Source organism: Mastacembelus armatus, chromosome 14 (assembly GCF_900324485.2).
Source record: "Mastacembelus armatus chromosome 14, fMasArm1.2, whole genome shotgun sequence".
Lineage (NCBI taxonomy): Eukaryota > Metazoa > Chordata > Actinopteri > Synbranchiformes > Mastacembelidae > Mastacembelus > Mastacembelus armatus.
Window position 1 is genome coordinate 21,908,753 of NC_046646.1, and position 12,654 is coordinate 21,921,406.

Below are 12,654 nucleotides of genomic sequence, written 5' to 3' on the forward strand. Positions count from 1 at the left end.
CTTCTTGCACTAGTAGCAGACCACAAGAAATGATAATGATGCCAATTAGCAGTTTAGCTATTAATTACACACACACACACACAGAGAGATAAGCTTGTGTTAACTCTTAAACTGTTTTGCAGTGAATTGTGTGGAGCACTAGTACTCGTTTACTGATTCAGGATTCATTTGTCACAATAAGGTCACGTGTTTGACCACTTGAGCAGATAAATGCTCTATAATATGGCCTTTAGTGAGACATAGAGCCTCTAATCGTTTGCTGAAACAAATGCTTAAAACGCAGAAAATGAATGTAAATGAGTGAGCAGCAAACAGAGTGAAGCAAACAAATTACAGCATTATCATGAGAAATAAGCAAGTTTCGCCTGCCGCCCCGCTGAAAGTAGTTCACTTGAAGTGAAGTGACTAACTCATATAAAGTAGTATCCGTCACTGAAAGGTTCTTACCTCGCCATGGAGTGCAATTCAACAATGCAACTGTTTTGCATGAAAATGAGCAAGGCCAGGGATCACACTTCAATCCCCACAAACTAAATATCTAAATGGAAACATTTGGCCTGTATGGGGTGAATGTAATTACTAAAGTCAAGTCTCAAGTAGGTATTCTCAACAAGAGGAGGGTGTTTTTATTCCACCTCCACCTTATGCAGAACACGCAGTATTATTTTATTTGAGAATGTATTTTTTAGTTTCCATAATAGATATGGAAATGCGATGAAAAGTTCAATGTGTGTGCCTCATATTCACACCAGTGGAGTGTTCCCACCATCTGGCGTAGCCTACTATAGGTTTGTAACAAAGAGAAATATTAATATATTGGCAGCTCAGATACAATTATCTAGTTGTCACCATCAAGTCTTCTCAGAATTTCCCTAAAATGCTTTAATGGCTTTGCCGGTCTAGCTATTATCAGATGTTGGTAGTTAGTGTAGTAAGAACAGGTAGATGTTTATTTTAATGTGTTCTATCATTGCAAGACGCATAAAATATAACGCATCAATATAACACCGTACCTAAAAGAACTAAGCTGTCAGGTACAAACACTCAATCTAATTAAAAGGCGAATTGTAAATTACAGTAGCATTGCTATGACTCATGCCAGCAGGTATGGGACCCGCAGTACCAATGTAACCAGATGGAGTCACACCACAAGAGAAACCTACCGGTCCCTGCGAGCATCAGTGACACCTGTAACATAGGTGTTAAAACAAAAAGGTCAGTAACATCCATCCCATCCTGCTCCTGTTCTCTGAGGAAATCACGTGGGATGAGCTTGAAAACAATAACACGGACTGATAACTTCCCTTAGGCTGCAGTTGGGGTCGTTACTCCCTCTGGGACGTAGAATCAGAGCACTCTACATAGTCAGCGACTTACGGTAGAATGGTGACTCGATGATGCAAATAGGCCCGGTGGCACTGAGATGCTGTACTTGCTAATAATGAGCCCCAAGGGCACCGTGTCACTCAATATATTGGAGCTATAGTCGCTTCTGTTATTGATGGTATGAAATGACTGTAAAATATGAGGGGGGGGGGGAGAAAATGCTTGCTCCTTAAAAAAGAGCATACAGTGTGAATGCCGCCTTGCTTTTCTATACACTATGAATTTTCTGGACCGTTGTTGTAAAACTCAGCTAAATTGTTCAAATAGCAACATGCCAGCAAAAAAAAAAAAAAAGTCATTACAGATGGCCTCTGATTTTAGAGGCATTTAATATTAACACCCAGTTAATACATTCCGTAAGTTTCTGTAGGTCACTAGTATGGAAACAATTCTAAAAACATCTTGTTAAATTACCTTGTTTCTGACTTTTTCTTGAAAATGTCAGAAACAAGATATTTCAGAACTTCACTTTCTTTGTTGAAGGGGCATTTAAAGTTTAAGCAGCTCAAGTGCTTTGGTCAAATGTGAGAAGTGGGCAGTCGTTCAGCTGATCATTCAGTCAGCCTGAGAGTTGGCAGATCAGCTGTTACAGTACACCGAGCTGCACAAGTTGTCAGCGTGGGCCTGTTCTTTGCCCTCTGGTCAAACTGTCAGGCCGGCGGAGTGGAAATATATAATCTGACAGCTCACATTACACAGGACACTGAAGTTACTGTTCAGCTATCTATTCCCAGCAAGATCAGGGAAGAAACTGAGAAGCAGAGGAAAAAAGACGGGAAGAAATGACTGTGAGCCAGGACACATGAAAAATGTACCCCGTTTAGAAAAACTGTGATAGTGTGATTATCATTTAACGTCACTCCCTGTATGATCACCTACAGCCAAGAAGAAAGGAATATATGCAAAAGATTCACACTACGCATTAAAAGTGCCAAAAGTGACTTTCTGATAGTTACTGATATCACATCAGTCGATCATTAGTAAGTGCATAAGAAGCTGCAAGGCTGTCTGAAGTCACATCTTTGGGACTGATTATTAAAATGATGTGCTGATTATTCAATACTCCTGGTATTATTCTACTTTTTTCAGGGTAGTTCTGTCCACTTCCTAGTGCAACTGAAGTATTTTTATTTCTAGGGCTCTGGCCAAATTATTACTCAGTGGAATATTCTTGGGATTGGTTTTTGTGTACAGGTGTAATTTAAATGTTTAAATGGTTAGATAAGAATTGAAATGTAAGATGTGGTGCTGCACATCAAAGTGACCACTCTCATTTCTGCTTCAGTTCATCTGGTGGGCGGGGCCACAGTCACACCAAGTGAAAAGTATTTCTTCTCTTTACTAAAATTCACATTAGAGGTTTAGATTTTTCAACAGCTACAGTCTTTGATATTAAAAAAATGCACTTTGAATACGTTTTAGTCATTCTCAAGATATTTCACTGAGTATTTACACAAATTAGGATAGAAACATATCTTAAGCTAACAGGGCCATCTAAGCTTGGGCCCCAGGCAGTTATTTTCATAATGCAGTATATAGCAATGTCAAGATCCAAGTAAGCTGAAAAATACCTTTTCCATCCACAAAGTGGGAAGAGTACACTGCACACAAAACAACACACAGGCAATAAAAATGCAACTATAGTTGATATGAAAAACTGTGATAGCAAAAGATCTCTGAAGATGGTGTGATGGATGAGGAGTAAAGACAGACTCAGAGCCCGTGTGTGTCTCTGAGTGTTTGTGTTTGTCAGGGACATACAGTATGTACACTTTTCTTTTCTTTTTTTTTTTTTTGTCTTCACAGGGTCACTTTGCCTTGAGGTGACGCTTGTGTTTTTATTTTTTTATTTTTCCAGGCTCACTCTACTTAAGCTCTGAACCAATTTACCACAGGCTGAGGAATGTAGAGAGAAGCTTGACAGAGTCACTCAAATCCCCGTCAGCACCATATTGGGGGCACAGTGAGAGAAAAATGAGGGTGAACGATAGAGGAGAGGAAAGTGGTCTATTGGGGGCAGTGAAGGGGGAAAGAAATAGATCTGCATGGAGACAGAGAGAGAGGAATGTGTTTCCACCTTGTGTAAAAGGCAGTTTGCCACTAAGCAAAAGTATACATTACTTGACTGCTGCCTAAAATGCAATAGCAGAGAGAGATGCGAATAATCTCGCTTGTTAGTAATTAGATTCCAGCTTTGATAAAAACCCATTTCATAAGCAAGGTTTTCAAATTTGGGTCCAGAAGGGCTGGCAGCCATATGTATTTTTATTTTACGGAGCCATTAAACTGATTAAAGAATTGTGAAATGAAGGGGATAAGCCTAATGAATGCATTCGTCACTTTCTAATTTCTCCGTTGTTCTGCGGCATTTGCCAACAAATTTTTAAAACTGGTGTTATGAACGGCAATAAAAGCAGACCATGCATACGAAGGACTCCCGTAATTATGCAGGACCACCTGTTAACTAAAAAAGAGATGAGACAGAATGCCAAAATGGCTTCCCCCGAACAAAGTCAACATTGGGGATCTGTTATTTACTTCTAAAATAGGGAGAAACAGGGAGCGTGTGTGTCTTAGAAAGATATGAGAAATACAAAAGCTGAACTCCAAAAACCACTGAAATTTCAATTTATTCACTCCTGTCCCACATTTTAATTATCAGTAAAGCCGTACGCACAAAGCTGGGCAACATGCATCAAAAGCTAAACCCAAGCAGTCGATCCAAAGGACCCATTGTGGTGCTGAGGAGTTCACCACTGAAAGGCAAAGTGATAGGCAATGCCAGTGTTGTGACAAGCATGTCAAAATCTCTTAGGCATGAATAAACACTCTCTTTCAGAAGAGATTATTTTGTTTTCTCATGACAGAAGCTGTGTGTCTTCATTTGTGTGAGTGTGAGTAATTTGCTGTGCCTGTGTGTGTGTGTGTGTGTGTGTGTGTGTGTGTGTGTGTGTGTGTGTGTGTGTGTGAACCCAGAACAGGATGAGCAGGGCAGACTATGTTAGTGAGATGACGATAATAGAACAAAAGCACAGTGTGCAGTAAAAGAGAAGAAACTGACTTGAATTTGAAAATGGATCAAGACCAAAGAAGCTAAAAGCTTCTGCAAATTGAATTATATAAAACACTGAAGATGTAGCATGTACAGTAAAAACTTAAACATCTTAGTGAGACAATAGTTCATTTTTGTAGTGCAAAGCTTAAAGTAAAAAAAAAAAAAAAAGGAATTAAACATATTAGGAGCAGAATATACAGAAACAACATTATTGCTTCAGTTATCTAGAAGCTAAGTCATGGCAACTGGACTTCTAGTGGTTAAGTCTAAACACTGAAGACTGAATTAGTGAATGAAGGGTGGATACTGTGGACAGTCTTGGACCACTTGGATTAGTATTAATACTTAACTACTAGAAGTCCAGTTACCATGACTCACGATGGAGAATCTTCACAGACATTACTTCAGTTAGTTCTGGGAGGATTGAACGCTTCGGCTTCTCTTTTTTACTTCTCTTTAAAAAAAACAAACAAACAAAACAATTCCATACAATCCATCCCCACTGACACTAGGACAGGCTTCAGAAAATTGTTTACCTGCTCTTCATTACGTTTAAATACCACACCAGGTGTAGCCTGATTCAGCATGCCAGCTGTTGCTTTATCCGTGGTGGATAAGAAAGCACGCTGCTTTTGGTGCAGTATCCTTGACAGTGTCCCACTAACCACAACAGTCGGGGACGCACAGCCAAAGAGAGCTTTCTATTTTCATAGGAGAGACTGATGTTTATGAGGCAGGGGACCAGAGCCGGACCAGGGGATATCTCTATCTGGGACAGGGCATCCATTTCACACAGCAAATACTTTCAGCATAATGAATCTGTGGGGAGGAAATCAACTTAATGAGGTAGCACCCACGTGAAGAGAAAGGTGTTTGAAGAAAAAATAAAAACATGAAAAGAAAGATGGGGATAGTCGGACTGCTCGTTAATAAGCCCACTGTAACAAATAAAGGGCTGTCAGGGGACGCCTGGAGGGCGCTAGGTGTGTGTCTGTGGATGTGTCACACCTGGTAGCCCAGGCCGGATTTAGTCCTTATTAACCTAACAGAGTTGGACAACAACTTCTGATCTAATGGCGTGTTGTGTGACATGGACAACGTTACACTCCAGCTGAAACAGTTTAATTAAATTATTTATACAACATGTCATCCTGATGTAGACCGCACTGAGACGCTTCACAGGTTGGAGCCAAATGAAGCAAGGTGATGCTACATGAATTGACAAGTGAAGCTGATCAGGCTTTAATCACACACGCATCAAACAATGAGTTTAGCCATTTTACAATTAAAAACTATGAAAGGTGGATACTGTGGACAGCTGAGTCACTGCTGTTCATCGAAGGGATTATACACAAGTCTGAACTGTATCTGAGTCCTAAAAGCTAAATTTTAAATAATTGTGTATATAAGTAGATATAAAACAGACAGACAGAATGTAAAAAAAAAAAAAAGTGTTTTACATCAGTTCGCACATCTTGGTCAGTTTTGAGAAAAACAGATCACATTTTAAATGTATATATGTGTGTGAAAGAACACCTTAGTACAAGGTACTGGCAAAGACAGGAGCATAAAACAGAAAACACTGATCTTATGAACATCCTGCATCCAATATAAATACACCTTGCTGTGTACATAACCTAAAGCTTCTTGCTCGTGCCAGAGTTGATCCTCCTTATAAAAGTTGCCTGCTTGTGTGACCGAGTTAATAGCCTCAGTCACAGGAGGGGGCAGAGGGTTAGTGAGCAAAAAGATGGACGGCTGAGAGAGAGCGCTGCCACAGGCTGCAGAGAGGGCAGACAAACGACAGGCAGAGGGAGACAGGAAGCTTTGATGACTAATGCAATAACCACATCCGCCCTTGATAGAGAGAGGGTGATAAAGAGTGATCAGAACTGTCGGGCAAACATGGTGTGCTGATCGATGATTATAAAGGACGGAAAATACAAATTCACAAACTTCTGAACACTAACTGGCATGTTTGTTGAAGTCTAGTCAGGAATCCCCACACGGGGTCACAAGACAAATCTGAGATTATTACCAGCGTAGGAAAGCTGAAAAACAAAAGCCCTCTTTGCATGAACGGGTCACTCACACTAGACATGTCTCCTATTGAAAAGACCGCAACGATGCTTTCATTTACAGGATTATAAAGGCAAAAGGTTTGGGCATAATAGGCTTAACAGACTAATGTATGAATGGAAGGATGGATGGATAAATGGATGGATGAATGGATGGATGAGTGCCCTGTCCTGTTATCAAAGTCAATGATGTTGATGTTAATGCAGTGGGTGTCTGGTCGTGCCTTCATAAATCTGCTGGGCCCCACGACAGGTGACACCATTCTCTAGCTCTAATTTACAGTATCTTTAAACTGACCTCATGTACTTTCAAGCTGCTTTAACACTTACTCTCACCCATGCAATGAGTGAATGACTCGGCAGCTTGACCCAGGCCCAATATATCCGCCTGGGCTAAGCTGACCGTGGGGAGTTAACACTTCTTTCTCGGGAGTGACAATACATCACCCATCTGATCTGGTAGTCAACAGCATCACAACCAAGAATCACTAGTTCAGCAGTTGTCCCTAATGAAGTGGTCACAGCAGGATGCACTAAACACCTCCCTGCTGAGCGGCTTACACGCCTCAGCGGAAACATATGTGCCTCCATGCACTGCCTTCGCTGTGTGCGTCCTACTCAACAGAAAGATAAAAGTGACTAATAAACTCTGGTGTTTTTCAAAAGGTTTTAGAGATGAGGCTGTAACCAAATTGTTCACCAAGAAAATGGAGAAAACATCTGCACATGTTATGGTGATTTAACAAATTAGCATCGACTAGTTATGGACTTTACGGATTTTCCATAACGTGTCAATTTATAAACCGTTTGCACAACAACATCGTTACAATATGTGTTTGTACGTGCATCTCACTCTCCTCAGTTTCAGTTTAAAATCCCAGTTTCAGACACAGCAACTCGTCCACCACACCCACTTCAACACCTGCTTTGGAATTTAACGTTATAGTTTGATTTACAAGGTTATAAAAAATGTACAATGCTGTCAAAAGACAATTTCATTTTAATAAATCAGCTCATACCATCGGAGGTTTCAACATATTTCCCTTGCCCAGTAATATCATTTGTCCTGCCTTTTCAAGAAAACACAAATAGGGAATAAATATGATACATAAATCATCACGTATGGTTATGGTCAAAAATCAGTTAATGGCCGACACAGCCTCTCCATTAAAAGGTATTATCATTTTATGGCGTCAGTTATTTGGTGAGAGGGGATGTCATTTTTCACATGGTGAGAAAAAGAAGGCGACACCCTCAAGGAAAACCCATTTTATGACTTTTGGCAGTTACAATCTAAATGGGTTATTAGGTTTGAGTGCAGCTGGCCTATCCGTCTTTTTTATTGACAATGTGCCCCTTCTGAGCCATTTGGGGTCAAATAACTTAACTTTGAAGCTATTTATCAATTTGTCTTTCTAGATACAATGTGGTGAGCTTAATTTGTGTTAAGACATTTGGGGCTTCTGTGCTAATTTTTTAGCATAGAGTCTCTGGGCAGTAGACAACTTAAGAGAGCACAGAGTCATTTTAGAGGCGCTGCAATGAAAACTGATTTCTGATTATTGAAAAGGTGCAGTAAAGAAAATGTTTCTACTCTAAGACTTCTGTGTCTTAGGAAATAGTTATCCATTTACTTGTGAATGTGTATTTCTTTTGTTATTTTAATGTTATTATACTATGTGCAGTCAGTGTTAAGCCAATATGAATTAAAATATCAGCAAAACAGCTGGAGTGTAAATACAAAGACATCAGTGTCAGGGCAGAACAAAGAACCCCGTCCAGGGGTTTATAGTTATCCATTGTACCTTATATGTTATCAGCCTCCTGGATGTCACAAACCACAAATCCATTGCCATACTTCAGTGTGCAGCAGTCCTATCAAGTCAGGAGCAGGTTACAGCCTCCTTCAAGCTGCACCAAACAGAAAATCTGGGTAACCACAAACATGTGAGCAGCAGATTCCTTGGCCCATGAAACTGTTTGTCTGAACAGGTCTCCAGTAGTTTAAATTAACCAACCTTCTCCCTTGTTTCTCTGCATTGCCCTAGGAAAAAATACATTAAAAAATTAATTAAAAATATTAAACCAAAGGAGAACTTCCCTCGCTCCTTGAAAAAAGTCAACCTTTTGCTTAAAGGTCATATAAAACCAAGTGCTGCTGCAGCATATAATACAGATATAAAAATATATATATAAACACAACCTTCCACAAGGATGCAAAATAAAACTGTATGACTCGACTTCTTAAATCAACAATTTTTTTTAAATTTTGAGAATAGGCCCACAACAGGTAAGACCAATAGTGTAAGTTCAACCAGGAGATCACGGGCAAGGTCACCTTTTCTAAAACCAGATTTGGTCAGAAATCCTGAGCGACCCCGGTAGTGGAACAGTGACCTGGGTGGTTGGGAATGTCAGAGATTTAAGAATAAATAAAACCTTAAATAGACTAAGTGGGTGTTAGTGAATGGGGGTCAGCTTAACAGTGGAGAGTTTTCAACTGACTGTGCATAGTGAATCACAATAATCTAGATATGATGAGACCTAAGCCTGCTTAAGTACGTGCCAAATTTGATAGTGTGACTTTGGCCGTAGCCCTAAGCTGGAGAGAATTGGCTTTCACAGCGGAGCTTATAGTTGATCAAGTTGAAAGCAAAATGACCAAAAAAAGACAAAGTTTTTCAGCTTAACACATAGCTGTAGGGACCCCAGAGATCCAGTTTTGTCTGTGTGGGTCATGGTGTCAGACTGAGCAGAAGAATATATATGTGTACCAGTTCTACTTTACAATACACGCATTGCACCGTGTTGTCATCTTTTTTAAGTTTGAAATGATCCCAAACGTTGAACATTTTCTGCCTTTTACAGACGGTTTCGCTCTCAGACCATAAAACACAAACAGAACATTGGTTCACAAGACTTAAGAAATGCATCTTGTAGTGTAAAGTGTTTACTTCACAATGATGAAAAAGTCATCTTGTTCACACATTCACAGTAAACAATACACTGATTTAAATTTTCTAAGACACTTTTTGTTTAGAAAGGCCATATGCAGGAAGGTGTGTCTCACGATGAATAGTCATGTGATTTACCTGAGAAGACAAAAGACGCACTCAAGGACCAGACAAAGACACACATAATGAGCCTTTCAGTCAATGTAGCTGAGAGGGGATTAGTGCAGCACAATAAAAAACAATGCGGAGCCAAACTATTCGTCTCTGTCTGGAACATAAGAAGCGCTTCTTCACCCACGCCATCATCCAAACGCGCAGAAAAAAGTGAGTAAATTCTATGATGAAGTTTGATGTTTTATGTCATTTCTCTGGGTACAGAATTACCTGACTCACCTGAGATTATTTCCATATGAACAGCGCTCAGTGTGAGGCGGGATCAGATTAGCTGTAATGAGGTGAGACAGGAGAAAACGTACGTCTCCTTACGTTCATACGGATTAAATAAAAAGTGATGATTTGTTTTCGACTTGAATTGTTTTATTTACGTGTCTGTGAAGAGAGATGACAGAGACAGAGGAGACAGAGCGCACCCTGTCTGCTTTCTTTATTTTACACAGCGTTTTGTTGTTATTATGAGCGCGTTCGTCGACGCCTTAGGGTTAAGGTCCGCCTGGAACAATGATCCCAAGGCGGAGCAGGTCCGATAACGCAAGTGATAGTAATTAAATGAATCCTTGAGACAGAGGATTTGCCTCGACTATTTTTTGTAATCAAGTTCCTTGTATAGCCATCTAGCATTTAATAGCTCTAAGCTTGCAAAACATTGGTACCAGAATATATAATCAAAAAATAAATGTCAGAAAAAGGAGAATAAAAAATAAGGGTGAAAAAGGCAGTAACACTAGAATAACGCTACCAAGACTCAAGCAGCAGTCTTCACATTTACAGACATTCACTGCCCCATTTCTCCAGTTACTACTACCAAAAAGCAGTAATTATGAATAACGACTAGCTCAGGATTGTGAGATATGCCTACCACCAGTGATGTTTTTGTCTTTCAGGTGCAATGATTTCTTACACACATTTCTTCCTCTTGCACAGACATACACACACAGTTCCCATGACATTTGACTGATTTCCAGCATTTTCCATCTCCTGCTGCTTTGCATTCAGACATCTCAAGTTTAAGCCAAATGTGCCGACTGAACATCCCTAATGTGGATTAGCCATGCATGGTGGTGTCTGCCAGGAATCCCTCCCTCCCTAATGTGATATGACTAAAGTGCTATGTGCCATGTTTGTTTGGGTGAGTATATGTGTGTCTGTGTTTTTACGTGTGAAGTGAAACCACGCATAACTATAGCTTTATTTTCCATTTTAACATCCACACCCTCAGAAATTAGAAAAGACATTTAATGCTAGTGCAACCTGGAAAACAGAATTTAAAGAGGTGGAAATGCTAGCAGGTACACAGCAGCTGTGCATGTGTGGTCTGTGTATTTAAAAGTGACTCTCAACCACTTCTAGCCATTGAAAAAAAATATGTAAAATAATGTCTGTGTGTGTGCACTGTTTAAATATGTTTACTTAAATCCTACCTAGCCACATTAACCTTAAATCAAAGTCTTGATGACACAACTGGACTATTTGTTCGATGATGATAATGCTGACTGTTCATGTTCAGAGTGCCTTTTTGCTGAGTAGTCAAGGAGTGACCATTTTAATGATTTACTATAAACAAACTGGTGATCCACAGTAATGTAGTGGTGATTTCTGAGTGATATTGACGTAGCAGAGGTAACACAGAGGTTAGACGGTGCATGTGGACACACTGGATGAATTTATACGTATAAATATTTGTATAAGCGCTGAATAAAGAACTGGTTTCTGACACAGATGTTTTAATTCTTGCCACACACAGCAAGACAAGGCTGTTAATGAGATCTGCACACTACTCCAACAATGTTTACGTTCTAAATGAAAACTCACCATTAAAATTTCACAATTAGGTTGATCACTATAAATGATTTAGATGTGATTAGGACCAACTGCCAACTTAAGCATGCTGACTTTAACTGAAAGGAGCGTGATTACAGCACCAGAGAACATAAAGGCAACAAATACAGCATTTGATAAAAACGCTTTCTGTCTGAGTGCCAGTGTCAATGCTTGGCTATAATTACCCTGACAAACTTGACCCTGAGCCGCAGGCTTCACTGCCAAACTACAAATAACTTCCTTCTTTCATCTTAACTGAATAGGTGGTTTGCAATCTGCATAAATTCCACCATCATCTATGCTTGTGACTGGAGGAACTTGTTACAAAAACAATTGTTTATTTCTGACATCTGGTACAACTCAATTTCTGTTTAAATGTGTCGGCATCAAGCTAAAGTTAAAGCCCTACATAATCTATGGACAACTTTCACTGACAAAGAGCAGCAAAGTTTTAGTGAGGCAGTCAGACGTCACAGACAGACAGCCACTGTGCAGCACCACAAGACCACAAGTCCAAATGTTCCCAGCATTGCAAGTTTTGATTGTTAAATAATTTCACTTGATACGTCTTCATGTCAAAAACAGTAACTTTCTTTAACCACATGCAACATTTTCCTTAAAAAAAAGAGCATGTATCATTGAAATATGAATTAATTAATATGAATTAACATCATGTTTTTGCAACTACTTGGATTAAAACTGATTTGATATATGACCAAAGGAAGTGTCTAACAAACCATGTCAATAAAGTATTCCAGTAAATTGGACTTTATAAACCTGCTGAGTTGTTGCTCGTGCTATCAAATCAGGTACCTTTGAAGAAGCAGTCTTTGCTGTGCACCACATAAATCCGTCTCCTCTCCAAACAGGCAGTACGGTACACCTCACAATGGTTCTCGTAGAACCTGCCATCAGAGCCACACACAGGCACAAAGGAGGGACGACATTTTTCCTGGCAAACGCACTCAGCTCGTCCGGTCTCCGCCATCAGCACGCACTGCCGACCCCGTCCACAGTAGGTCCTCCGACAGGGACTTTCATCTGCGTTGGAGAGAGCTGGAAGAGCAACAGAAAAGGTTTTATTTAGGAAAGGATAAAGAGTAAATAAGCCCTTACATAGAAGTTATGTAAAATTCAATCTTATAGGGGAGAAAGAAATAATAATTTGTATCAACACCTCTTT

At 39.8% G+C, this 12,654-nt stretch overlaps 1 protein-coding gene across 3 annotated transcripts in view; it reads right to left on the reverse strand.

Annotated features, from left to right (window-relative positions):
* Positions 1 to 12,654, reverse strand: part of fstl4 (follistatin-like 4) — a 142,675-nt gene that overhangs the window by 77,630 nt on the left and 52,391 nt on the right. For all 3 annotated transcript variants that reach the window (XM_026328733.1, XM_026328732.1, XM_026328731.1), the window contains exon 3: positions 12,285 to 12,527. In XM_026328733.1, coding sequence (XP_026184518.1) covers positions 12,285 to 12,527 — 243 coding nt within the window. The remainder of the gene's footprint in view (positions 1 to 12,284; positions 12,528 to 12,654) is intronic.